This window comes from Canis lupus, chromosome 10 (assembly GCF_011100685.1).
Source record: "Canis lupus familiaris isolate Mischka breed German Shepherd chromosome 10, alternate assembly UU_Cfam_GSD_1.0, whole genome shotgun sequence".
NCBI lineage: Eukaryota > Metazoa > Chordata > Mammalia > Carnivora > Canidae > Canis > Canis lupus.
The window spans coordinates 26646256-26674249 of NC_049231.1; the positions used below are offsets into that span (position 1 = coordinate 26646256).

Genomic DNA, 27994 nt, shown 5'->3' on the forward strand with positions numbered 1-27994 from the left:
TGGGTTTGTCTTCACTTTATTACTATGTCACCAGAAGTCACCACCTTCACTTGGTTCACCACAAATGGACAGATGTCATAAAGGAGGGTGCCGCGGGGCCACTGGATTCACTCTTGAGACTTAACCAGGTGGTGAGGGAGTCCAGAGTAGGGGCCCAGGATGGGGACCGCCATTCACTGCACGCACGCACACACACATAGATAGAATTATGGAGCCTTATATTATACATCTTATATATAGAAAATATATATATTTATACTATACACAGGCAGTTACGCTGCGGGAGGGCGGGGACACCCAGACAAGGGCTGTGGGCACCAGGGGATGGGGAGAGTCACACCAAGGGTTCAGCTCTGGGAGATGGCCGGATCAGCCCCTCCTCCCACAAACTCTTGGGAGGGGTGCTTCCCCTTCCTGCTCCTTAGAGAATCAAAGGGGTGTTGGGCCAAGGTTGGGGGGCCCTCCAGGGCTAACAAGTGGGGGCTCTTGGTTACATGGGGAAGCCTGGGACCCCCAAGTCTTTGAAGATCAAAAACCACCAGGGAAGGTTGGAGTAGGGGAGCGGATGCCAGTCCCTGGGGAATTAGTCATCGATTGTCACACCGCCAGGTACCAGAGGTCACATCCAGGCAGACAGCCTGTGACTGTGTAGGATGAGTGTTAACTCAGAGGCAGGAGACCTAGATCCCCAACCTCTAACTTGGTGCACGACTGTGGACAAGCGACTGTCTTCCCGGCCGACTCTACCATCTCTAAGGGTCCTTGCCGTCTGAACTTGTGTGGAACCCAGTTTTCCTGGGCCCTCGCTTGTGCTTGGTGGAAGGAGGGAGCCCAAACTCGGCAAGGTCAGGCCATGGGGGAGGGGGGGATTCTCCAAAAAAAGCCTTGGAAGCATGGGAGAGGCAGAGGGAGGCAGCAGGTAGAGAAAAGAGGACACCACTGGCCCGTGAGCACAGGCTCTAAGTCTGGGGCCCCTGGGGGGCTGTCCTCAGCCAGTGGAAGCAGGACATCCCTACTGGCCTCCCGGAAGGGGCGTCAGGAGCCCTGGGTCTCAGCCGAATCCCGCCCTCCCACATCTCACACTCTCCATTTCTCACTCCATCACTGGCTGGCCCCTGCCAACACCCTGCCTGATGGTGGGATCATGTCTGGGCTGTACCCCAGGTCGAGTGAGTAACGCAAAGTGAGAAGATTCTGTGCCCCTCACTCCTGGCAGGGGTCCTATAAAGTCTCCGGGTCTCGGGTGGCAGGGAGAGTCTATAAGAAACACCCAGGGGTTGGGGGAAGCGTAAGTGGTACCCTGCCCCCCAGCTCAGTTTCACGAGCAGCTGGTCCATTCCCAGGGAGAACCGATGGGCAGCACCCTGGGGTCTCCTGGTGATCATCAGCAGGGGAGGTGTCTGGTGGGGAGTGGGTGAGGGGAAGGACTGCTCTCAGCGTCCTGTGTGGGCACAGAACTCATTTTGCCAGCAGCACACCCACAACTGCCCACACTCTTCCCTGCTTCCAAAACCTGGTCTGGTACAGGTTCCATCCCATCTCCACCTGGGCCACCGGGGGGGGGGGGGTGCGGGGGGCACCAGACACCACAGAGCCCCTTCCCCAGATGTGGAAAACTGAAGTCAACAACAACCAGCTGTTGCTCAGCTGTCTGGGGTTCTCTCCTGCTGCGGCTGCCCCTCGGGAGGCCTGGAACAGGCATAAATTCAGATCCATGCTCCACTGCTAGCTCCTTAACACTCACTTCCTGAGCCTCAGTTTCCCCTTCTGTTAAGGGGAGGGATGCTACTTCTCTACCTAGGAAATTCTTTCTCCTTCCCTCACTGCTGTGCTGACTGCTACCCATCCTCCTGGCCTCTCCCAGGGGCGCCTCATCCTCTGCCCTCTGGTGGACCCTGGGTACAGTGGCTGGCATGGGGCTCATCTCCGGATGGCCAGCGAGCATGTCTCCAGAGTCCCTGGCACAGGATAGCTGCTGAGTCAACAGGCAAGTGAGTATCCCTTGCCTCGGAGGGTTCTCAGGGGCAGGGCACGGGGCGCTGGTGGTGGGAACATCCAGCACGGTGCCAAGCCGCGACCCCCTGGGGCTGGACAGTGGACGCGGGGCCCCGTGTCTCCCCACACCTCTCTCTCTAAGGTCTCCCCATCCCTTGAGGCTCAGGAAAGAGCCCACCTGAGCAAGAGTCCCTCCCTGCCCCCAACCGTCCTTGTGCCTTTGGAGACACCTGCTATTGTCTCCACTGCAGCCTACCACGAGCCAGGGGCTCTCAGCGTTCATCCTGGGAGCAGTCTGTCTCATGGCAGCGGGTTAAAGGCTGGCCTTGCTGGCTCCAGAGCCCCTGCCCTCTCTGCTCATCAGGCCTCTTGGAAGGCCGGTGGAAGGCCCCTCTGCGTCCTTGGCTGTTCCAGCCCCTGAGCCCCCTGGCTACCCCTGACTGGGGGGAAGATGACACAGTGTCCCGGATCAGTTCTGTTTCCTGGGAGGTCACAAGAACAGGGCAGGGAATTGGGCCACCTGCTGGGTGGCTGGAGCCAAGAAACCCAGGCAGTGAGCCCAGCTCTGCCACTTTGTCGCTCTCTGTTCTGGGCCTCCCCGTCCACCCAGCCCTGGGCAAGGACGATGGTCAGTCCTTTGGGAGGCCAGAAAGAGGGTGCTGAGCTCCCGGTGGGGCACGCACAGCCCGGAGCAAGACATGGGGAGACGAGCGAGTGAGGCAAGCCCCTTTGGCCTCCCACCCTGGAGGGGTTGAGGGAGAGGCTGAGGGGATGTGGGGAGGGGGCCTGGAGGCAGGGCTGTCCCACCATGGGGAGCAGCAGAGCAGAACAGGCCCCTGGCTTGCAGCAGAATCAGGGTATCTCATGGGCTGAGGTCCCCAAGCCCTCCCAGAGTGACAGAAGCACTGACAGTGGAGCCCTGGGCTCGGGATGGGGAGGGCAGGGAGGACAGGGGCCAGCAGGTGCTCTGCAGTCAGTCTTGGCCCCAACTCTATTACTGGCTGCCTGAGTGACCCTGGGCAAGGGGCCTTGACCTCTCTGGGCCTTGGTGTCCTCAACCATAAAATGGAGACAACCCCAGCACTCATGTGTACCTGTACCTGTTCACACCTACCCTGGAGCCAAACCTTCCCAGCATCGTCCCGGTCTATCTTTCACACCAGTTCCCACCTCTGGTACCAGTGGGGCTCCTCTGTACCTCGCCTTCCCCATCCTGGGACCATCTGTCTCTCACCACTGGTGTCAAGCACATACCTGACACACAGTAGGCACTCGATGAATGCTCCATGACACAATCGATGAATACAAACACCCCCAGCCCCTGCTGGACAGACTTGCACACACATGTAGATGCACCCCCAACACCTTACTGCCCCACCCCGTACTGAGCTGCCCTTGACCCCAGTGGAACAACCCAGAGGCTGCTGAAGAACTGGGCAGGGCAGCCTGGGAGGGAGCAGGGTCTGGGTGTGGGCAGGGGGAAAGGGGGGGCTGGCGGGGGGTGGCTGGGACTGGGACAGGGACAGGCGAGGGGTAAGTGGTCACTGCAGCTCAGTAGCCCTGCGACTGGTAGCCCTGGGGCTCGGTGTCAAAGGCGTTGGCCGGCTGCTGGTAGGTACCGCCCATGCCAGCAGGGTCTGGCCCGGCGCTGGGCTCCACGTAGGGGGCGTAAGGCATGCTGGAGTCCTGGCTGGGGTCCATGTAGTCCTGGGAGAAGAGGGCCGAGTCGGCGCCAATCTGGTACCGCTGGAAAGCCAGCACAGCCTGGCCCGCCTGGGGATGGGGGCCGGCGGAGACAAGGACAGACGGGAGGGGATGGTTAGAGGAGAGACAAGAAGAGCGGGTTAGTGGCAGTTAGTTCACAGGACACAGGCAATAGCGGTTAAATATCCTCGAAGCACCGAAGATGAAACCCAGCGGGACCCAGGGCCAGTCTGTCCTGCAGCCAGCCCTCCACACACCTGGAGCCACCCTGTCCATCCAGCCAGAAGGACCTTCAGAAGTCACCTGCCCCGTGTCCCCCATCCCCAGCGGTCACTATGCATCACCAAAAGTTCTTCGCTGTGGAGTGTAGCCCAAAGGCCACCACATCCTCCTCAAACTGTGTTCTCAGGGCTGTTATGCGGCACGGGGAAAAAAAATTTTTGGTGGGACAGAGAACAGTTGGTATCTCCTCAAAGCCGGCCTCTCTCGCAGCTGGGTGTAACCACGTAACTAAGTTCTGGCCAACAAATCGCCCCCAGTCCTTCGTCCTACCCTTTGGCCTGACGCCTGGAACGCAGATGTGGCAGCTAGAGCTCTAGCTGCCACCAGGGACCACGAAGTCCATGAGCCGAACTGTAGGGACAGAAGAGGCCCGGGTCACTGTAAAGACTTCTGGAGCCACTCGGCCAGTCCTGGGCTGTCTTCTCACACCTGGGCTTCATTTACACCACTGCTACTTACAATTTCATTCGCTGCTGAACTTAATTCTAACTGAAACACTTGGTCAAACAAGTTTGGGAGTAAAATAAGTTTTAAGACCATAGGACTTGTCAGAGCCTTGATTCATGTATGCTGGGATCCCCAAGGGAAAACTATGGCAAGCAGCATTTGCCAACCTTATCTGACCTGTAGGGGAAAGACTGGTCTACAGCGTATGTACGTAGGTGAGAAATTCTTTTTGAGGAACAGCTACTACATTGTTATTATGGATGATGATGACCACACCAAGCTAGGGAATAGATTTTAAAGCATAGTTTTTAGGTTTACATTGAAAGCCTTCTCCAAAGATCTTTTCAGCGGGTAATCCGAGATGGAAAGATGCTAATGCTCCACATACCCACTCTTGGGACGGGAGGACTGAGGCTCAGTTAAGGGAGGCCTCACGGCAGACTTAGTGCCAGAACCCAGACCTGAACACAGAGGTCCTGCCTCTTTCCAGGCCACAGCCCTCCTCATCTCCTTCCCTTTCATCAGACCCCTGAGAAGGCAATAAACCAACGAGGAACCCAAAAAGGCCATCTGGTGAGAGGCAGGAGAAGTGGGCTTGGCATTTTAATTCTAGAAAGTTCCAGAAGCCCAGTGACTAGGCACTGGCTTTTGATTTGTGTCGTTGGTAAAAGCTCTAAGCTCAGGCAGCCCTTCCTGAATGGCGGCCGTGTAAAGCAGTGCAGGAGCCCGAGAAAGGCAGACCAGGCGTAAAGGGATCCAGCTGAGGAAATCAGGCTTCCCTTGGCTAGTCAGTGCAAGAGGCCACAAGAGCCTGGTAGGGGCTGGGGGGCAGGGGACCCTGCTGGACAGGGGTGCAAAGGGGAGGCTGGGAGTTCTGCTCAGAGCCCAGGGACCTGGTGGTGCGCCTGGCGTCGCTTCTTCAGAGCAGGACATACTCCCCCATGCAGCAAGCCGTCTGCACTGGTATGCCTCTAGTGTTAGGAAGCTCACTCTCTTTGTAGGTCACCCTGGGGGCCTGTTGCTCTCATACCGCCTCAACTCCTGCAGAGAGTGGAGGGATAGGAGCTTCCTGCCCAGGCAGCTGGAGGCTGTGTAGAGTTGGGAGGCCAGAGTCTTTTGGAAGAACAAAGACTCACCGTATGAGAATTGCCCCCCGAGTAGGGATTATGGGAGTGTGTCTGACTCCTGGGAATAAATGAATGCATGAAAGAACTACATTTATTGAGCATCTCTGTGCCAAGCCCTGTGCCAGCCTTTGTTTCATCCACGCAATAGCCCTGAGAGGTTGGTCCATCAGGTAGTGGACTGTGCTCAGGGATGTGGGGTTTGCCTAGGGTCACACAGCATATGAGAGCAGAGCCAGGTGAGGAAGCCTCTGACGTCCTCGGCCAGGCCTCCCTTAGCAGCCAGCCTCCATGGGGACCGTAAGGTCAACCTTCACGCTGCAGCAAGGGACTCACACTGTGTCTGCAGTCAGCACCCTGGCAGCCCAGAGATGAGCCACCTCCAACCCTCCAATAGCCCCCGGCAGTCTGTTTGGGGGGAAATTTTGTTGGTCTTCCCCTCTCTGGCCTGTGGGCTCCTAGGGCCAAGGACCCCGTCTGATTCATCACTAGGCACAAAACAGCTCAATAAATGTTTACTGAATGAATGGACAGGTGAAACATAAAGGAGGCAAGAGATGAGTAAGTGGCGACTCAGAACTGGCTTCGCAGGCCAGCCTTCCCCTGCGCTGCACGCCCTGATCCTGGCTGCTCCAGGCAGCAGGCCGCCCCCACACTCTGCCACTGGGCATGATACAGGGCGGCCCTGCCTGTGGAAGCCGGGCAGGCCTATGGCTGTGCCGAGGCGGGAAACAGTGTGCTGTACTCCTCCTGGAAGGTAAGGTCCTTGAATCTCCGTACGGCCAGGGCTGCGGTCAGGCTCTGCCAGGAGAGAGCAGGGGTGAGGCCAGTGGGGAAGGGCTGGGGAGAGGCAGATGTGCCAGAGGGGAGGCTGGCTTCAGTGGCCAGTGGGCTCCTGTCAGGCGGGCTTTGGGACCTGCCCCTGGAAGTCCTGATGTCCAATCACCCACTCTTCCTGTGTGAACCCACCCCCACCTCAGGGCTCACACCTCCAAACCTGTCCCTGCAGGGCTGGGTGGGCTGGGTGGTCCCCACACAAGGGGACCATCTCACCTGGTCTGAGATGCCCTGGGGTCACTGGATTCCCCCAGCCCAGCCTTGAGGACACGGGGGGGTGGGGGGGGTGGGGGAGGGTGGGGGGGTGCTGATGTGACCACAGCTGGTGAGCTGGGGCCTGAACCACAGGTGCTTTCCAGATTCTAGCTCCTAATATTGCATGGGGTAGGGGGGCCCAAGAGAAAATGGATTTTCAGGGGCCCTCACAAAAAGCAGGAAGTTGGGCAGCCCGGGTGGTTCAGTGGTTTAGCACCATCTTCAGCCCGGGGCGTGATCCTGGAGACCTGGGATAGAGTCCCACATGGAGCTCCCTGCAAGGAGCCTGCTTCTCCCTCTGCCTGTGTCTCTGCCTCTCTCTGTCTCTCTCTCATGAATAAATAAATAAAATCTTTAACAAACAAACAAAAAAGAGCATGAAGTCACTGCAGGGCAAGCCCTGGAGGGCAGGGGGACAGGGAGGGCTGGCTGTAGCTCGCTTTGCAGGATGGGCCCCAGGGGCTCCTCGCTACAGGTGGTACCCAGGACTGCCGGAAGGCCAGCAAGGAAGGGGCTGCGCAGTGGGGGGAGAAGCCTTGGGATGGGAGCCTGGAGCCAAGGTGACCCCAGATATCTGCAGGAGGGAGATGATAAGAGAATACATCAAGGCGGCCTGGAACCAGTGGGGAAGGGGCCCAGCCTGGTCCGGAGCCTGCAGAGGGGAAGAGGTGCCATCTGGCCAGTTGGGCCCAGAGACATTCTTTGACCCACACAGTATTTTTTTTTTTTTTAACTTGAATAAATTACTGATACATAAAGATCAGATTTCACACAGAAATTCAGACTTCTGGCTTCTCTGGAAAACAGGAGACCTGGCCTGTGTGGATCCCCATTTCTGCTTTGGAACAGGGGTCGAGGGTGCCCTTTGTTGGGGTAGGTACCTGCCACCTGGTCCACTCATCATTCCTCATATGCTGCCCACCTGCCCCGTGGGCATCTGGGTTTGTGACACCCTCCCTCCCCAAATTCAATCTCCTGATTTTACAGATGGGAAGATGGAGGCCACCCCACGATGTGGCCCAGGTTTCCTGACGCCTAGGCCTGGGCTCCTTCCCAGCCTCGGAACTGCAAAGCCATATCTTCCCGTCTGGGTCCCTGCTTGTGTCTGTAACAGGTTATAGTAAACGCCCACGATCCAACTGCCAGAGTGGTTGGGAGGGACGTTTGTGATCACTGGAGGGGTGCTCTGTGCCAAAGTGCGGGTCTACTGGCCCTAGGTGACTGTCCTTGCTGGCACTGGCAAGAGCCTCCTTCCTCAGGAAGCAGCTCATGTGAGTGTCGAGGAGAGAAACAGGGGGCCGTATGGGCCCCAGGAAGCAGAATGGAGTCCCCAGCTCAGCTACCAGGCCACCAGCTCGGGACCCTGGCTGGGGTGGGCGAGTGCGGGTGTATGGTGGGGTGGGCCGTGTACTCACCCATGTGAAGATGGAGAAGAAGGAGAAGGTGATGGCGGCTCGGGCCGCATCTGTCCCTTCATTCATCGGGTTGTCCTTGGGCTTGGACACCTGCCACTGGTTGGTCAGGAAGCAGAAGCCCACAAACCAGAGGAAGGCCCAGAAGGCTGGGGTGTCCACCGGGGCCAGGCAGAAGGGGCCAGGTGTGAGAGAGGGTGAGTGGGGAGGAACAGGGAGAGGTTCGGGAGCACGTCTCCCATGCTCCCCAAACCCCAAAGGGAGAGGCAAGGGCAGGGATGTGGCAGAGAGGGGAGCAGAGGGAAGGTGGGTCAGACGCAGAGTGGGAGAGACGGCACAGAAAGGGGTCGGCCGTGCAGACAGCAAGGCCAGGAGCAGCCCCGGGGAGAGCCAGAGGCGGTAAGGGGAGGGAAGGCAGGAGAAACAGAGAAAAAAAGTCAGTCAGCTTGGGCGGGCATTTCTGTCATCTCAGCCAAACACAGATTTCCCAGCTGAATCCCTGCCTGGGGACCGCAGACCACCCTGCAGCATTCTGGGAGGAGCACAGATCTGAGGCCCCAGCCCACCCACCCACTGCAGCCTCCCAGAGAAGTGGGTAGAAGGAGGCTGCGGGGGCGGGGGGGGGTGGTCTGAGCACTGCCTTTTGTGCCTGCAGCCTCCCAAAGCCCAAAGCCCGAGGTTACGGAGGGACCTCTAGAGCCGAGGCCTGGGGAGTTTAGCAGGGGGAGGTTCGTGGCAATGAGATCTTCTGTGGGCACCCAGAGTCTCCCCAGAGCTGCTCAGATAACGTGTGTGCCAAAGGGCTGGGGTGTCTAGGGCCCAACATCTCCCACATGGGCACTGCTGGGGAACCCAGCGGCTCCGTGGAATACACTTTGAGAACCATTCGTGTCATTCTAGCTTTCCAGTCTCAGGGACTGGCCTCACTGCTTACAGTCAGCCAGGCTCATCCTGAGAGTCTCAGGCCCGGTACTGGGGGTGTGTGTGGGGTCTCAGCCAGAGACGTGAGACCCGAGACCTCCCTGCCCCTCAACCAAAGCACCCAGTGATCAGACTCTCAGAACTCGCAGGGAAAGAGGTCGGGTCATCTCTGCCAAAGGCTGTTTCCGGAGGACAGGGGCAGCAGGTCATGTCAGGTCCCCACCCTCCCTGGGCCTGGACAGCGCAAGGCCAGCAGCCCTGCGTCACTTGTCGCATGGTTCCCCCGAGGTGGCCCAGAGAGACCTCTGAAGGGCAGGAAGCCTTGTCCACTCCCTGCTGGGGAGCCGAGGGCTGTTCCAGGGACTCGGGCCCACCCCCGCTCCCCCCACTCCCTGCTGCCAGCCACGTGACCCCTGCTGGTCCCCTCACCCACCTGCGCCTCCTCATCTGGAAAGCAGGAGAAGGCAGGTGGGAGGACGGCCCGCGGCAGGCTCTGCGGAGCCAGGGGGCGCCCACTGGGGCGGGGGACTCACCTGAGACCCCAATGTCAGACAGGACGGCCTTCTTGCGGTCCTTGACACTGCTGATCTGCGGGAAGTACACGTCCAGGGCCAGGTAGAGCAGGCAGGTGAGGAAGGCGAGCACACCCACGGTCACACCGTAGCTGCAGGCGCTGGGGTTGCGGTTGTAGATGCAGAACGTCTCGCCTCCCGAGTTGCTGTTGAGGTAGCCCTCGTTCACAATGGAGCCGAACACCACGATGGAGAACACCTGTCAGGGTGGGGACAGGCCAGGCCGGGCGTGAGGTCCAGGCGGGCCTCGAGCCAGCGCTGGGCTTGGAGAAGGGTATACGGTTGGGCAGCCTGCTGCCTGCCCCGACCCTTGCCCCAGTGAGCCCTCTTCACCCCACATGGCCACAGGGCTGCAGTTAAGCATGCGTTTCAGCGGGAAGGCTCAGAGAAGGCAGGCGACTCGCTTAGGGTGGCACAGCACAGGAGGGGACGATCACCTCCTTCCTCAGCCTTGGGCACTAAGGACCCTCTGACCACAGGTCCGGCCCTACTGCTCCCCCACCCAGGTCCTGAGAGGTCTTCCTGCACCCTGACACCAAAATTCCTCCGGGACTGGACCTGGCCTCCTGAGTGGTGTCATGCCCTTCTGGGAGATGGACCTGCCCAGCCCCAGCTTGTGCTCCCCACCCCTCTGTGGAGCCCCAGATCCTGTCCCTGGGTCCAACTCTTCCCTGTTGCCCAGGCCCTGCAAATGGAAGGTGTAATAAATGAACAAGTATCACTAGGGATGCCTGGGTTGGTTGGGCATCTGACTCTTGATTTCAGTTCTGGTCATGAGCTCAGGGTTGGGAGACTGAGCCTCACACTGGGCTCCCGGGGGCTCAGCCGAGAGTCTGCTTCAGATTTTCTTCCTCTGCCCCTTCCCTTGCTCATGTAATCTCACGTGCACGCACGCACACTCTCATGCATGTGCATTCTCTAAATAAATAAATAAATAAATAAATAAATAAATCTTAAAAAAAAAAAAAAAGTAAGGGCGCCTGGGTGTCTCAGTTGGTTAAGCCTCGGACTCTTGATTTTGGCTTGGGTCATGATCTCTGGGTCCTGGGATTAAGCCCTGTGGCCAGCTCTGTGCTCAGCAGAGAGTATGCATGGAGTTTTCTCCCTCTGCCCCTCCCACCACTCATTCTCGTTCTATCTCAAATAAATACACTAATTTTTTAAAAAAGTAACACCAGTCACAATCCTGCCAATTACAAAGCGACGTGCACTATCCCACTGCGGTGCAGGTGGGACCTCAGTTAACTCAACAACCCTCTGTGACAGGTCTATTGCAGCTGGGTAGGCAGCCAGCCAAGATGGCTCCGGCTCCCAGACTTCATCACCCGGTACTCACACCCTTGTGCAACCTCCTTCCCCTTGAGTGTGAGCTGGGCCTTGTGATTCACTCCTAACCAACAGAATATTGCAAACAAGTGATGGATAACATCTCTGTGAGGAGATTACAAATACTTTGGCTTCCACCTTGCTTACCCTATCTTGCCACTCCCTGGTTGCTCACTCTAATGGAGGAAGTGGCCATGTTTTGAGCCGCCCTATGGAGAGGCATGGAACATGGCATGGAACTGAGGGAGGCCTCCAGCCAATAGTCAGCAGGGAATGGAGCCCCTCAGCCCATAAGGGATTGAGTCCTGCCAGCACCACATAAGTGAAGTTGAAAACGGATCCATGCTCAGCCTTCAGATAAGACCACAGCTCTGGCTGACAGCACCCTGTAACTCATGAGGGACCCTGTGGCAGTGACTGAGCAGGTGCTGACATCAGAAACTAGGAAATGGCAAGTGTCTGTTGTTTTAAGCCACTTCATTTTGGGATGTTTCAATATACAGCAACAGTTAACTAATCCATCAGTATCATCGACATTTGGCAGATAAGACAGTTAAGGTGCAAGTATTGATTAATGTTACTAGAGTCATAAAAACTGGTAAGTTTTTGGAGTCCAGGGCACAGATCCTAAATTTCAGGTTTTGGGTGCCTAGGTAGCTCAGTCGGTTAAGCCTCTGACTTTGGCTCAGTTCATGATCTCAAGGTCCTGGGATCGAGCTCCATGTTGGGCTCCCTTCTCAGTGGGGAGTCTACTTGTCTCTTTCCCTCTACACCTCCCCCTGCTGTGTGTGCTGATCATAAGAGAGAGAGAGAGAGAGTGCACAAGCAGGGTGGAGGGGCAGAGGGAGAAACAGACTCCCTACTGAACGGGGAGCCTGACATGGGGCCAAATCCCAGGACCCCAGGATCATGACCTGACCCAAAGGCAAATGTCTAACCAGATGCGCCACCCAGGTGCCCCTAAACAAATAAAATCTTAAAAAAAAAAAAGTTCATGCTTTCTCCTCCTACCTTTTGCCTCCCCTGAAACTGAGGGTGACGAGGCCCAGACTCAACAAGTGGAGCCTCGGGTGTGTCCTGGGGATTTTTATGGTCTGTTTTCACTTCTTTGTATTTTCCAATTTTGCTAAAGTAAGAAACTACCATTTCAGGCCCATTTTCATCCTCAGCTAATGTTCACGATAGGCAGTAACTCTGTGGCAGGTGTGGGAAAAAAATATGAGAAGCATTATTATTTTTTGAATCTCATCCTCCCAAGATGTCTTTATTTCTTTTTTCTTTTCAGATGTCTATATTTCATGTGGGTTTTGTAACATACTGGAGCTGCTGGTATAGTAGTGACGTATATAAAACAAAAACGTCTACATTTAACACAAGGGTTGATTCAAATGTTTTTTCCTAAAGTAGAGCATGACCAAAAGTTTGGAGACCACTGGTTCACGACACTGTATGTTAAGAAGAAGTCTAACAAAAATTCAGCACCCACGCTGTCTCACGGCCACCACTGCCCGCGCCAACCCAGCCCCTCCTCGTTCCCCTGGGTGCCGCTTAGCCCCCCGTGGGTCTCTCGGCTTTCAATGTAACCCTCCAAAGAAGAATTCTAACCCAAATGTCCATTGATAGATGAATGGAGAAACAAGTTGTGGTATATCCACATAATAGAATAGTTTTCAGTCATTAAAAAACAAACAAACAACAAAACACATGCATGCTACAACTGGATGAACCTTAAAACAGGTGAAAAAAAAGAGGCGAAAGGAGTCAAACACACAAGGTGGATGTGACATGACTTCTTTTAAGTACTGTGACCTTAATCGGCAAAACAGAGACAAAAAGCAGACCAGAGGTTTCCAGGGCTGCAGGAGGGGAGAATGGGGAGTGATTACTTAATGAGCATGGGGTGTCTTTTATTGGGTGATGAAAAGTTCTGAAACTAGACAGGGGATAGTTGCACAACACAAATGCCACTGAGCTGTGCACTCTCAAATGCGTGAATTTTTCTGCGATTAAAAAAAAAAGGTTAAGATTGTGGGGCTGTGTCCTAGTTCAATCACGAGCATGCAGGTGGGCCACGGTGGCCCGAGCCACACTTCTGCCAATCCAGACCTGAGTGTGTACGCACAGCCACAGTCCAGCCCCATGCAGGCATGCTCGCTCTCAGCGTGGCTCCGTCACAGGCTCTGTGTCCTCACAGTCACCCCAGCAAGTGCGGAGGGCAAGTCGTGCAGCTGGGAGTTGCTGGCTGTAGGAAAACCGATTCTCGGAAACAGTAGGTGGCACTGTTGTCAGCTGTACAGGCTGAACTTGAACCCCAGCTGCCTGCTCTTGGGCCTGTGCTCTTTCCCACCTGACCTGCTGACGCTCAGCCTTAGAACATGGGCCCTGAAGGGAGGGTAGTCTTTCCAGCCACCTGAGGGACCCTGACTTCACAGCTATTGTCTACGGGATTCCTGGGCTCCTGACAATCTGGACGAGCAAGGCAGATGCTGGACACCAGGAGAGGAAGGCAGGCTCTGATGCCCAGTTGCCCGACCTGTGCACAGCACAACTCCCAGACTGCCACTCACGCAGCCCCTTGGACCTGTGCACCAACAGAAGTCCAAGGTTCCTACCAGGAACCTGCTAGGTCAGAAATCTGAGAACCAGCTCCAGGTGTCACCGGACATCCCCAATCCAGCAGAATGGAAAAGCCTCTTGATCAGAGGGCATTCCAGACACTGGAGGAGTCACACAGGGTTGCTGGAGTCAAATCCTAGGCCTGCTGCTTATGCTGTGAGGCCTCATGCAAGTGACAACCTCTCTGAGCCTCAGATTGGTCCTCTGCAAAAATTAACCTTCCCTGCAGGGCCACTGGAAGAACCACAAGCAAGTACCCTGAGCAGCGCAAGGGTTAACTCCTTTCTCAGGAGGCCTCAGGAAAGAAGGAAGAGCACCAGGGAGACCCTCTGAGCAGCACTTTCTGACAGATTTGCTCCATCAGGGTGGGAACAAGCATGGACCCCTCTGCAGTCCAGAGGAGGTGGGAGGGGAGGAAGCAGGCGGGCGGAAGTCAGGGCTTTGGGGACAGCAGAGGAGGAACCATTAAGACATGGCCCTCTTGGGAGAGAGAGAGAAGCAGGGAGTCCCTGGAGAGGCCAGGAGGCTCGTGCTGGAGACAGTGTGTCCCCAGGAGGGTGAGGAACAAGATCGCAACATCCTCCAAGGAATCGGGAGGGGCAGGTGTGTGCCAAGGTCAGCACAGAGAGAGGATGCTCCGTGCCAGCTCTGGTTCTCCTCCCCATCCCATGGTTCGGGCACACAGGGCACTCTGTGGTCAGGCACTCCTCGCGGGTCAGTCACCTTGGGCAAGTGACTCGCCTTCTCAGTCCCCTCATCCATAAGGCACGGCAACCAGAGCACCTAAACCACTGGCGTGCTGTGAGGAATGGATGAGGTCACACGTGTGTGGGCCTGCATGCATCAGGGAGTCAGCGTCCCCAAACGCCAGCCTGACACTGAACAAGCAGAACAGATAATGAAGCACCAGCAGTGGTGATGCAGGGAGGGAGGAGGCAGTGGTCAGGGAAGGGAGGCGAAGCAGCAGTTTTTGAGCACAGATGAGAAGCAGCCAGCCTTGCCAAGATGAGGGGAAGCGTGTTTTGGGCAGAACAGAAAAGGCCAAGGCTGAAGGTGGGAGGAAGAGCCCGGCTGGAGCTGGTGACCAAGGAGTGGGGTTGGAGAGGTGCATGACCGGGAAGGGAGGGAGAGTATGTGGGGGGGTGGCGGGGTGGGCAAGGCCAGGTAGACCACAGTGGGCCACAGACACAGTCCGAGCTTCCAGGGCTGGACGTCAAGGCCCTGGGTGTACGGCCCCCCTGCCTCTCCTGGCCTCACCTCCCTCCAACTGCCCACCAGTCAGTGCTCCCCCACCCCACGCCCAGGCCTCCCTTGCACCCCCCCACCCCTGGCACCATTCCCTCTCTGAACCTGGTTTCTACCTGCAGAGGTTATGTTCTGTGGAGGTGGAGGCAGCTGTCACCCAGGTCCGCAGGGCCTGACCCCCAAGGCCTCCAGGGGCAGGGTGAGTTCAGGAGCCACTTTGGGCCTAAGAGCAGGTGGGTGACTTGATAGGACTTAGGTTTGGGTACGATGGAGAAAAGTGTGTAGGGCCAGGGTGAAAGCCGGGAGACCCCCTGGGGGCTAAGCGGCGCCCAAGGGAGTGAGGAGGGGATGAGCTGGCATGGGCAGTGGTGGCCGTGGCCGTGGGACAGGGTGGATACTGAATTTGTGTGGAAGGTAAAGCCACCAGCATCTACTGACGGGTCTGCCGTGGAAGATGAGGAAGGGCAAAGTGGGGCCGGGGGCCGGGACAGAGGAGCACCTGCCACATTCCCTGCAGGCTGCAGGGCTGGGCCAGGGCAGGGGAGCCTCAGCTGGCCCGGGCCTGAGAGTCTACACAAGGAGAAGCGTTGCCAAGGACACACAACTGGTCCCTGTGGTCCCCTGACTCCCTCCAGGCTCCTGAAGGCCCAGCTTAACTTGGCCATTTAGCTGCTGTCCCTCCACCCATGTGGGAAGGAGCGCCCCGAGCAGGGATGGGCCTCCAGTTTCTGTTCCCTGGAGCCCTATCCACAGTGGGAGGGCGGGGGGCTCTCTCAGGATCTGTGGGGTGACCAAAATGCAAACCCCTAACTCCATGAGGCTCAATGTCTGGGGGCCTGCCCAGGGCCGCAGGTGGTCAGGGTGGCTGCAGACTCAGACCCAAGTCTCTCTGGGCCCCGAGCCAGTGCTTCCAGGGCTCCCAGTGCTCCCAGTCAGGCAGCCTCCAGGGGGACTCGCTAAGGCTGCATCTGCAGCAGGGAGCACTTGGAGCCTCCGCAGAAGGAGATTATGCGGCTGTGGCCCAACTCCTTGGGCCTAGGGGATCTGCCAGAGGGATGGGACACAGGTCAGTGGCGGCAGAACCAGCGCCCTAGACACAGGACAGGGTAGCCTAAGGGCGGGGGGCGGGGTCCCGGAGAGGCCCCTGGTCTTGGGAAGGCCCAGGAAAAACAACCTCTTTTCTTGGAACTAAAGAAAATGCTAGAAAAAAAGAATTTTTTTAAGGCACAAATGTAAACGGGCCAAGGCTGTTTTTTTGCTGCCTTTATAATCCAATCCTGGGTCTTTTTAAAAACGGATTCCAGATGGCCGTTGGAACAGAGCTATGTCAAACTCAAAAAAACAAATCAGGGGTGCCTCAGGATCTCAGGATCTTGGGGGTACTGGATTCAGACAGACAGAAACAGAGACCCCAGAAGTGCCAGACCCCACCCTGGCCTCACCTCTCCCCCTCCCCGACCTGGCTTGGCCATCCCAGGTGGCCAGGACTTGCACAGCCGCAGGCCGTTTGATAATTCTGCACCTGCTGTTCCCACCTCACAGGACACCCTTCCCTACATTTTTCATCTTTCAAATAGGATGGAACTCCTTCTCACCCTTCAAAACTCTCCTCCACCCCGATCCTGCACACACTCCTGCTTGGGACTCACTTCTGGGTCTGTCTCCTCCAGGGGACCCTGAGCTAACCCACAGCCTCTGCAGGGGATCTGCATCGACTGGGAGTGCCTGACAAAAATCATGTCACCTAATCCTCACCAAAACCTCTAAGGAAGGGCGCCTGGGCGGCTCAGTCGGTTAAGTGGCTGACTCTTGACTTCAGCTCAGGTCATGATCTCACAGTCTTGGGATCGAGCCCTGTGTCAGGCTCCATGCTGGGAGTGGAGGCTATTTAAGATTCTCTCTTGTTCTCCCTCTGCCCCTTTCCCCCTCCAATAAAAATAAAGTATCTTTAAAACCTTTAAGGAGGGGCACCTGGGTGGTTCAGTGGTTGAGCATCTGCCTGTGGCTCAGGGTGTGATCTCGGGGTCCTGGGATCAAGTCCCGCATCGGGCTCCCAGTGGGGAGCCTGCTTCTCCTTCTGCCTATGTCTCTGCCTCTCTCTGTGTCTCTCAAGAATAAAAAAAAAAAAATTAAAAAAAAAAAAACCTCTAAGGAAAAAATAAATCTAAGAGCATCCCCACAAGTCAGGCTCACTTAGCCCATTTCACAGAGAAGGAAGCTGAGGCTCAGACAGCCCTGGACTCCAGCCGGCCCATACAGGCTGGCACATAGCAGGTAAGCAGGGTGCCAGGCTCTAGCCCAGGCCTACCCCCCCTCCAGACCTATTCCAGAATCCCTACCTTCAGCTGCCTCCCCAGGAGTGAATTCCACATCCCAAACTCCAGGACAAGCTAAGTCCCAGGACAGACACCTGCCATGCCACTGCCCCACCACTCAGGAGAGGCTGGGCCCACCGGACTCCACATGCGCTCCCAGAGCTGGCAGGCTGTGTCTGCGCCCCTGCTGGGCATCAGGCTGACCCGGCTCCATGGGGAGCTGTGCCAGCCGGCATGAGGGCCAGAGCTCACTGCTGTTTGCTGGGTGCTCCCCAGAGGCTGGCTCTAAACATCATTAGGCACATGCTGGGTTCCCCCCAGCTAAACTGTAGAGAGGGGAGCCCTTGGTCTTGCCAGTTCCTTGCACTGTCCATCTCACCCCTACCGGGACATGTTCCCACTGGGCAGCTGGAGGAGCCCCCAGGCCCTGCCGCACCCTGCAGGCAGCCAGCTGACCTGCTCAGTAGCCCTGTACTCCATGGTCTCGGCTGCTGCCCACCTCCAGGCTGCGACACTGCCTGACCCAGGACAGCCTCCTCTTGGGCCTCCTTGCCTCCTCCCGTGGCAGCCAGCGGGTGCTCAGCCATCCCAACTCCTACCAGTCCCTCCCAAGGCTGAGGTAAAGTCCAGCCCCCTGGAGGGCTCTGAGGTCCCCCTATGTGGGCTGCTGGTCTCACATCAGACCTCTCCAGCCCCAGTGACCTCCAGCGCCCCTCATCCATCCACACACTGGCTCCCACTCAGGAGCTCGAAGTCCAAACTGGGCTCATCCTCTAAATGCCATCCAATATGGCGCTGGGCCTCTGGCTTCATCCTGCCCCCAAATAACTCAAATTACCCCATGTTCCCCACACTGGCTCAGGCCACTACTGCCTCTTGTGATGACAACAGCTACCCAGTCTCTTTATGTCCACTGCCACCCCCGCACCATCCCCTTTACAGCAGCTGGAGAGATCCCTTTAAACATGTCACTCCCCTGGTCTGTCCCCCCTCCACCCCCCACGGTGAATCCCCCACCTCACTGCAACCCCAGGGCTCCTGCCTTCCTCAAACTCCTTTTATTTATTTATTTATTTATTTATTTATTTATTTATTTATGATAGTCACACACACAGAGAGAGAGAGAGAGAGAGAGAGAGAGAGGCAGAGACACAGGCAGAGGGAGAAGCAGGCTCCATGCACCGGGAGCCCGACGTGGGATTCGATCCAGGGTCTCCCGGATCGCACCCTGGGCCAAAGGCAGGCGCCAAACCACTGCGCCACCCAGGGATCCCCCTCAGACTCCTTTTTCACCACTCTCCTTTAGCTCTCTCCCAAGCTCATTCCTGCCTCAGGGCCTTTGCACTTGGCTGTTCCCCCTGCCTGGAATACCCAGAGGTCCCCAGATCTCCCAGGTTGGCTCCTGCTGGTTCCTTCTCAACATCCAAATCTCAGGGCAAGACAACTACTCAGAGAAGCCCCCCGGACCTGACTTCCAGACCCACAATATTCTCCAATACTCCGCCTTGTTTTCTTGAGAACACCATTACACGCAGGTGTCCCTACTTTACTGGTTCATTTTTGGGTGAACATCTCCATCCTTGGACCTAGAGGGAGGGTCAGGAAAGGCTCAAGGGGAGCAAACAGCAAACCTGAGGTGGGCAGAGGCACAGACAGCATGGGAATCAGGAGAAAGGAGTATTCCCTCCTCAACATCCGCAGGTTGGGCCTCGGCTTGCACACCTCTGACCATGCGGAGCTCACTCTCTAAGAAGGGGGCGCTGCTGGGTCCTCTCCCTCACCTGGAGCTGAACCTGCCTCCCCGCTAGTGTCCCTACCAAAGTCCTCGATCCTGCCTCCTGGGCCCCAGGGAAAGGCTGCGAGGAAAGAAGTAGCTGTGCTTTTGAGGGATGAGTCAGGCTGCCAAGGCCCCCCCCTTCAGGGGACTGGGGCCCTGCGTTACGTAGGGTCATGTGAGGAAAATGGCTGGAGCCAATGCAGGGGCACATGACAGGCACCGGGCAGCCACTCTGTTTCCTGAAGAGCCTCCTGTGGAGCCGCAGGGCTGAGGTGGGGTCAGGCGGGGGCACTCCCGGGGTCCCTCCTCTCCTCCCCTCCCGGGCACCCTGTTCTGAAGCCTCGGATGTGACCTGCAGGGGATTAGGCCGTAATCTCCCTGCAAGCCATCCTTCAGGGCTCGGCCGTGGGGGTGGGGAGGGGGCTCTGCTGGGCAGGGGCCTGAGCAAGCGGACCGTTGGCCCCGAGGTACTGACTCGCTGCTGATCCGAGGGCTCCCCTCTGTCCCCACTGGCCCTGGCTCCACTGTCCTGTGGCTGTGGAAGTGCAGGGGGCAGGGGGAGACCAAGACCCAGAGCAGAGCTGCTTGACGGGCCTGGGCCTGGGCTGCTGCTCGGTGGCAGGAGTACCCGTGTGGCCCCTCCCACAACCTGCCACGGCCACATCCTTCCTCACCCAGGCCCTGTCACCTCTGAACTTTCTGAGGTGGGGGGGGGGCAGTGCCACCCGTGATGAAGCACCGTGAACACTGACCACGCGCCGTCTGGGCCCTTCCTGGGCAGGACTCCGCTTATGCCCCAACGGCCCCATGAGGCACGCATTGCTCTCCCCATTTTGCAGATGGGGAAACCAAGGCTCTATGCGGTCTCTGCCTGACAGCATTTCTTTCCCTTGGCGGAATGTCTTCCGGCGGATAATCTGGTCCCAGGCCCTGCCTCAGTTTCTCGAGAAAAAGAAAAGACACAAAGAGGGAAATGCCTTCTGCTTTGAGAGTCTTTTCGGCAGCTCACAAGGGGCACAAAGGAAGCAGGGAGGAGACAGCAAGCCTGGGGGGAGGGTGGAGGTGAGGGGTGGGAGTGGAATCCTGAAAGGCTTCAAGGAGGAGGTGATACCTGAGTTGGGCCTTGAAGGCTGGGTGGGAAACCGTAAATAGGGACGGTGGGTGGAAAGAGGAAGGCAGAGCGGTGCAGTTTCCCACCTCGTTTCCCCACATATGGAGCCCTGACAGGACGCCGCGCACCACCTAGCACTAGGACACAGTGACGTAATGGACGCAGACTCTGCCCCCCCAGAGCTTACCCCACGGGGGTGGCCACCTCTTCTCTGCTCTGGCGCACCTCTCGGCCTTTCCCACGACGCTCCTTCTGCCTGGAACTCCTCCTCCCCCTTCTCCACCTGGCTGGCCCCATTCTTCTTATCTCAACTGTCTGTCACCTCCCAGGTCTGACCTGAGTGGGTGTCCCCTCACTCTGGCCGTGCGCTCCTTTCTGTATTTTTTTTTTTTTTTTTTTTACCGGTTTCCCCACCACATTTCCCTCCACCATGAGGCGAGGCCTCGGCAAAGGGCAGGCCCCCAGCACACCCCAGTAGGTGCCTCAAACAGAACACGACAGCGTGTCTGTGTCCTGTGGCTGCTGGGTCCGAGGGGAGGACAGATAAACCCCTCACTGCCGGCCAGGTCGGGCTCAGAGAGCTGGTAATGACAAGCGACAGTGGATTTGGCAAGGAGGAGGTCACAGATGGTGGAGAGGAGGGAGAGGAAGCCTGAGCGGGGTGCAGGTGAGAAACTGAGGGAGAATCCTTTGAGACTGTGACCAGACAGGTCATCTAAAGGCCCCCAGGGGTGAGGAGAGCGTCGGGCATCCAGAAGCCTAAGGGCAAGAGCCAGAGCGGCTGGAGGAGGGGGAGGGGGGCGCTGGTGGCCGCAGTGAGGCCTGCAGGGTCACAAATGGGAGAGAGCCCAGGGGAGGGTGAGTGCCCCACGCAGGAGGCTGGAGCGGGGTGCGGGTGGGTGAGACTGCGGGGGAGCCCAGCTGGAGGGGGACAGGGAGGATGGGGCGAGGGCACAGCCCAAGGGTCCCAGGCCCAGGGCTGTTGGGATCGAGAATGAGAGAGAGCCAGTGAGGTGGCCACTTGAGCGCATGTAGCTGCTGGAAAGGTGGGCTGGGCCTCCTGCACCTGGGGCCTCCTGTGCACCTGGCTACACCTGGCTACACCTGGCGAGAGGGGCTCAGCCAGGAGGAGAGGACTGCGGGAGGAGGCGAGGCCAGGGTGGGAGCAGGATCACAGAGTGGGCGCTACAATCACCAGGAATGAAGGCAGTGGCAGTGGTAGAGAGCGTGATGTTGAGGTGTAGGCGCCTTCAAGGAATTGGGGAGTGACCTGGGGCTGGCCCAAGATGAGGGGATCTAGTGTGGGCACGAGAGTCAGAGCTGAATGGTCTGGAAGCAGCCTTGGGAGCCAAGAGGACCCTGTCCCACCTCCAGGCTCAACAGAGGGAAGGCATGAGAGAAAGAAGAGCTCCCTTAAGAAAGCTGGCAGGGGAGCAGGATTGTGGGGGGTGGGTGACAGCAATTTACAATTAGGGGCGTTCAGCGTGGGGCTAAAGACTTGGGGACACAGGCCACATCTTTTTGCCCCCTGGACCGTGAGCTGAGAGCCCCGGCTTGTTGGGGTTTCTGGATGACTGTGTTCTAAATAGTTCGGGCCTGGCAGCCAAGGGCGGTGGGAGCCAAACAGCCACCCTTTCCCCCCAGTCCCCTTCACTCCTTGGCTAGGAGGGCTGAGCATGATTCCATCCTGGAGAGGAAGTGTCCTTCAGAAACACAGGAGTATGAGCCGCCGTGCCAGGATCCAACCGACGCTCTGCTCCCATATATGGACCTGGGGCCCAGGCCCCCCTGCTGCAGGGGCCCTGAAAGCACTGTGGGGGTGTGGTTCACTATATCACTTTTCCAAAGACTGACCAGTACAAAAGTCCTCAACCTGGAGTCCATTAGGAGTGAGAGTGGGATTTCTTTGAGGATAAAGGTTGGGAAGCACCAGCCCAATCTGAGTATCCTTTTCCCGTCTGACAGGTGAGGCCCGGACCCCATGGCACCTTGCTCAGGTCATACCACCCATCCAGGTCAGAGGGGTTGCGGAATGTGGCTTCAGGCGTCCAGCCCGTGGGCACTTCCCAATGGCTTGTCCTGCCTTTCCTCCTACCGGACAGCTGGCTCTCCTGGTCTGGATGCCAAGTGTGGCTCCCTTGCCAGCTCTGCCATCTGCCCTTCCTTCCCTCCTGGTTCTTCCTCCTCTCCGCCCCTCCACCCCCAGCCTTTGTTCTTTCTCCCCAGGCTGGGGCTTGCCTCCTGGCTTCCCCGTAAACAGGTGGACAGGCACAGGGGTCCCCGTAGGAGCAGGTCACGGGGCACTGCCCCCGTGTGGCTGGGGACTTCCCGAAGTGGGAAGCTGCAGGCTGTGATCCCAGCTACTCCAGTTAACCTCTCTGGGCCTCAGCTTCTCACCTACAGTGAGGTAACAGGGCAGCCTGGGTGGCTCAGCAGTTTAGCGCTGCCTTCGGCCCACGGCCTGATCCTGGAGACCTGGGATCGAGTCCCATGTCGGGCTCCCTGCATGAAGCCTGCTTCTCCCTCTGTGTCTCTCTGTCTCTCAGATAAAAATCTTAAAAAAAATAAAGTGAGGTAACAAAATCCGCCCGACCAGGATGACACAGACCTGGGAGGAGCAGATGTGCAGCAGGCCCTTTCAACTTCCATCTTTGCAAAGCTTCCAGTCAGCCCCAAATCTAAGCATTCTAATCGCAGGTCAGAGATGAGAGGAGGAGAGGCCAGGATTATCCAAGGCCCTGCTCAGGTGATCCTGCTCCCCACACCAAACCCCAGGCTCCCCCAGGCTGCCACACTCCTGCACTGTGCATGAAGACGTGCCTAAGATCCAAGGCAGGATCCCATCAATCAACTCCTCCTGAAGACCTCAGCCACCAGCCAGGGCCTCCTGAAGACCTTGCCACTGACTCTGTCCTAGACCTGAGAGAGACGGACCAGCCAAAGGTCAGCCACAGGCAGATGAAAAGATAAAGAAGATTCCAAGCCTGTTAGTGATAAACGCCAAAGGAGCATGTGATCTACCTCCACGGACGTGGCTCCACGTTAGTGACGGGCCATGCCAGATGCTGGGAGGACAGGCTATATGAGGCCGCGCATTTCCTGCCAGGACACCTGCCCCCCACCCCCGAACCCTCTCAAGCCACACCTCCACCTGACAGTCACCGTGGCTGCCCACGGCCCTCAGATAAAGTCCAGTGTGTGCATCTGCCATCCAAGGCCTTTTGTGAGCCACCTCCTGCCTTACACTCTTGAGCACACTCACAGAGTGTGATGTCACTCTCACTCACGCACCAGGGACCCCCAAGAGCTCACCATCATTTCTAAAGCCCAACCAGACCTCACGCCTCCAGATATTTGCACATGCTGTTCTCTCCACCTGGAATGCCCCTCCCCACTTCTTTATCAGAACCAACTCAGAAGTCACCTCCCCCTGGAAGGTGACTCAGGGCATGACTCCATGCCCCCCTGGCAGAGGCAGCTATTTCTACTGGATTTTCTTCTTGTAGTGTCTCAAGCCTCCCAAAGAGTGTGTGTCACCGGACCAAGAGCGTCTCTGATGGGACATGCAGGCTGATACCAGGCACGGACTTGGCATTTGCAGAATGAATGACTGAATGCCGGCGCTGGCCAGAGGCTCTCTCTCCACTCTGGACCCCTTTCACCCAGCCCACAGCTCCGGACTTTTGATGCAGGATGGCTACAGTACAGTGATCTGGATGGGAGAGGGGACGAGGGGTCTCATCTCGAAGCTGCTTTGTTCCCAAAGCAAGCTCAGGTTTTACACTCAGCGTTCCCTGGGATGGTTGAGGGTGCTGATAAAGATGAGACCCACCCACCCCCACCTTGGGGCCACAGTGACCTAGACAGTAAGCCACGGGGAGTACACTGAATGTGGACCCCACAGACCTCCAGCCTGTGCCTCATTCTGTTACCTTACCCACCCTACTCACAGAATCCTGGGGTGCTACAGCCAAGGCCCTTCAGAAATCACCCCTGAAAACGCCAAAAACTCAAACATTTTAGCATTCTGTTTTGCTCAAATTGAACATTATAACAGCAACAACCCTCTCCTCTACCAGCGCCAATATTCCTTTGCCACAGGTCAGATTGACGACCCTCTAGAAGAGTGCAAAGTCCACAGACAAGGTGGTCCTTTACATGAAACCAGTTAGCTCCCTGCCGGAGCTCCATGCACCCTCGTGGCTCCAGAACAAAGGTGCCCACCGATGGGCTGCAGTCCTGGCATGCCTCTGACCAGGCTCAGCCTCCTCACTGCGCCGGGGGAACCAAGGCAAGGGGTGGTCACAGCCGGGGCGTGGGGAAGCCCAGAGGCAGCCTGCTCCTGGCCCCCAGCCAGCATCACCCGGGTCAGAGGCAGCAGCTCCGAGCTCACCCCAGACACTGCCCCAACTTGGCCATTCCCTCCTGGCTCCAGGCAGGAAAGGTCCCAGTCAGTTGAGCCAGAGGGCTCGCCAGCTCCCTCCCCACGTAACCAACCAAAGCGCTCAATTCCTGCTGTGAATAACCACCCTACCAGGTCTGGGGGTCAGTGGGCAGGGAAGGAGCAGAGAGGGGCAGAGGAAGCCAAGAGGAGGTGCCGGGGGACCTGCTTCTGCGCCGGTGGCTCAGGTTCCAGGGACGATCCAGGTTTGGAGAGGCCCCGAAGCTTTACAGGATGGGGGTCCCTCTTTTAGAAATGAGATCTGTCTTTCACAAATTCCATGAAATCACAAGCCCACGTGTGCGTGTGGCTAGGGCCACTCCAGGAGAAAGAAACACAGGAGTTGTTCTGGACAGAGTGACCAGTCATCCAGGTTTGTGTGAGACGAAAGGGCTCTTAGGACACAGGACTTTGGGTGCTAAAGCTGAGACAGTTCCAGCAAACCGGGATGAACTGGTCACCCCAGCCCTGGAGCTCAGACTTTGTTAGCTTGAAGGTGAAGCCTGATGCCTCCCTGACCCCAAGGTGGGGTGCCCAGGGAGCACCAGAGCAAAGGATGGGTCATCAAGTGCATCTTCCACATGCTCATCAGCGTGTTAAAACATGTTAAAACATGTTAGCTCACTACATATTTTTGAAAAAGACTCGAAGGAAGCACTGCGCCTCCCTAAGTGGTGGGATCACACATGGTTTCTTTTTCCTGAATGTTTTTATTGTGTTAAAAATCATATGACATAAAATGTACCATTTTAGTCATTTTTAGCTGTACGGTGGTATAAGTACGGTACCTTTATGTTGTTGTGCGACCATCAGAAGTGATGTTTATATTTTCCAAAAGTCATCACGCATTACTTTTGTGACCAGAAAAAAAAAAACTATGTTTTGAAGGTGTCAATCAGCCTGTATCAGCAGATTTAGTAAAGCTTCATCAAGCTTTCCTCACACAAAGGTAAAGTCAGCAGAGCTAGAAGGCTGTGGGGGGATTTGGGTGTTAGATGGTGGTTGGCCCGGATGACCTTTATCCTTTCCAATCCTGGATTTCAGGATTGGGAGCAATCGATGTGCTTTTTGGAGACTCCAAGATTTGGGTTCGAACCCTCTGTCTGTCGCCTCCATGCTTGTAACCTCAGGACCCTCTGAGCCTGCTTCTTCAAGGGATGCAGTGGGGGACCTAGCTAGGTAACCGTGTGTGCACCCCTGCACATGGTGGGTACTCCAGCAGTTAGTTTCCTTCCTTCTGCTTGGGATGTCTCCCCACACCCTGACATGCACATGCAGAAACCCTGCTCATGCTTCAAGGCCCAATTTGATTATCACCTCCACGATGCCTCTCTGATTCCTGCAGCAGGGAGACCCCTAGGCTGGTTCTCATGGCCTGGGGAGACCCCTAGGCTGGCTCTCATGCCTGAGGGAGGCGGGGGGGGGGGGGCGGGGGGTGAACCTGGCTCCCTTCCCAGTGGGACTATAGGATCCCTGAGCACTAACGGCTGGATCTGAGTCATGCCGCCTTCCCTAGGGGCCCAGTGGACTTGAAGCTTTACTAAATGAAGCCATCACAGGCAGAAGCGACCCAAGCAGGCAAACTGCCCACACCTCCTCACAAAGCCAGTGGCTTCATCCTCCTGGGCCAGTGGCCCAGGGGCTGGCAAAGGGAAGCAGAGCACAGAGCTGGCCCACCTAACCAGACAGGTGCCCCCCAGAGTTCCAGCTCTACCAAGGGCCAGTCGGGGTCTCTGGGGAGCTGGAGACTGGCACAGGTGAATGAATTCAGTGCCACAAAACCTTATGGATGTGCCTGGGGTAGCAGCCCGCTGCCAGGCCCTGTGGTGCCACTGGGGCTTCCCCCCTCAATGAGCTCCCCATCTGATGGGTACGTGAGAAGAAAGGGGTTTACATGAGGCCATGCTTCTTGTAGCACCAGGAGGAGGTTTTAACGTTTTCAAAGGACAGTTAGCTTCCATTCTCTCTGGGAGGCCAGAGATAAACACCCAAGCTGTCCCACCCATCAGACCCTAATATTACCCTGAAAACCCAGGAAATGAGGGACCTTGAGCACCCTGAGGCTAAGCTGGCCTCAGGTGTAGCCCCTTGGGGTTGCTGACAGTGACCCTGCCCAGTGTCCCCAGTCCAAACCCTTCTGGTGTGGGCCCACAGGAACAGGCCCCAGGCCTGCAGAGCCGAGACCCTCTAGTGAGGGTGTCTGGGTAATGGCTAGGAAACCCGAGGGAGCCCCAGGCACCCCCTCCCGCAGCAGGCCTTCTTCCCCTGGGTGCTGTCCAGACCATCTGAACCCCTCCCTCTCTGCTGGCAGTCCTGTCCCAGCTTCCTCCCCCACAACCCCAATTCTGAGCAGGGACCCCCTACTGCTGGGGGAATTCTGACCCCCACCAGGCCTCTCTGCTCTTCCCTGTGGGTAGAGGACCTCTCCCCTATCTTCCCCCCACAAGCATCCAGGTGTACTTGGGGGGGGGCGCGGTCATGGCTTGGGGGTAAATATCAGAGCCCAAGGTAGCTCCTCCCACCTCTCAACAAATCGGGAAACTGAGGCATGAGAGAGGAGCTGCCTCTCCCCACCTCGGGACGTAACTCTTCTTCCCGCAGGAACGTTTCTCGGGTGGTTCCCGGCCCAAGGTCACGCAGCTCCCGGGTGGAAGCCAGGTGTCCGGCCCCCGCCGCATCGCTCCGTACCTTCCGGGCTAAGCCACCAAACCGGGTTTCCGGCCGTCTCCTCCTCGCGCGTCCACGGCGGGCGCGGCGTGCCCCGGTGAGGATCCACGCCCCGATCCACCCGCCCCCCCAAGGGCCACCTGGACCCCGGGCTCAGTCCCCACGGCCGCCGACCCGCCCGGCGGCACCGCGCAACCCGAGCCGCCAGCTGCAGAGCCGCGGCCTGGAGGTCACCGCGATGGGGGGCCGCTCGCGAACCCGGGCGCCGAGCCCGCCCCCGCCCCCGCCCCCGCCCCCGCCCCGGCCCCGGCCCCGGCCCCGGCCCCGGCAGGAGGGCGCGGCGGCCGCCCGCACCCCGTCCGCAAGGCTCCCCGCCGGCTGCCGCACCTTGGCCTGGGGTCCGCCCGGGCGCGCCACACGCCACCGCCCGCGCGGCCGGGCCACCGCCGTCCTTACCCAAGACACGACGCGCAGGATGGTGTGCGGCTGGCGGACCAGGGTGTGGGGGTCGAAGGCGCCCCCGGCCTTGCCCGCTCCGTACGCACCCCCTTCCATCGTGGCTGCACCCGCGCGGTGCCCCCAGCTCGGCGCGCCGCCGGCCCTGCGCGTGCGCGGCGCCCCCGCCCCCTCCCCGCCTCGCGCGGCCGGCGTCGCCCAGGGCCCCCGCCAGGGGGCGTCGTGCGCGGGGGGCGCGGGGCCGCGGGCGGGGGGCGCGCGCTGGTTCGCGGGGGCGCGCGTGCTGGGGCCGGGCGGGGGGCGCGCTCGTCGCTAGCGCCGCGACCTCCGCGGAGCCGGGGGCGGGGTGGGGAGGGGCGCGCCCCAAATAGCGGCGTCCCAGCCCCTCGGTGCGTACCGCTGGGTGCCCCCCAGCGTAGCAGCGGGGGCCTCGTTTGTCTTCCCGCGCAGCATGCAGATTTCTCGACTGAATGAATGACCGAGAATGAATA

At 58.0% G+C, this 27994-nt stretch overlaps 1 protein-coding gene across 5 annotated transcripts; it reads right to left on the reverse strand.

The window, feature by feature from the left end:
• SYNGR1 (synaptogyrin 1) lies at positions 1 to 27659 on the reverse strand. 5 transcript variants are annotated; one of them, XM_038550522.1, is made up of 5 exons: positions 27504 to 27643; positions 11887 to 12069; positions 9511 to 9748; positions 8060 to 8205; positions 1 to 3768 (listed from the first exon to the last, which is right to left on the reverse strand). In XM_038550522.1, the coding sequence occupies exons 2-5, from the start codon at positions 12019 to 12021 to the stop codon at positions 3547 to 3549; spliced, it is 741 nt and encodes a 246-aa protein (XP_038406450.1). In that variant the 5' UTR covers positions 12022 to 12069; positions 27504 to 27643; the 3' UTR covers positions 1 to 3546. The 5 variants fall into 5 exon arrangements, with proteins under 5 accessions (XP_038406450.1, XP_038406451.1, XP_038406449.1 ...); XM_038550523.1 differs by lacking the exon at positions 11887 to 12069 and having other exon boundaries at positions 27504 to 27659; XM_038550521.1 differs by lacking the exon at positions 11887 to 12069 and having other exon boundaries at positions 27435 to 27659.
• Positions 27660 to 27994: the final 335 nt, after the last annotated feature.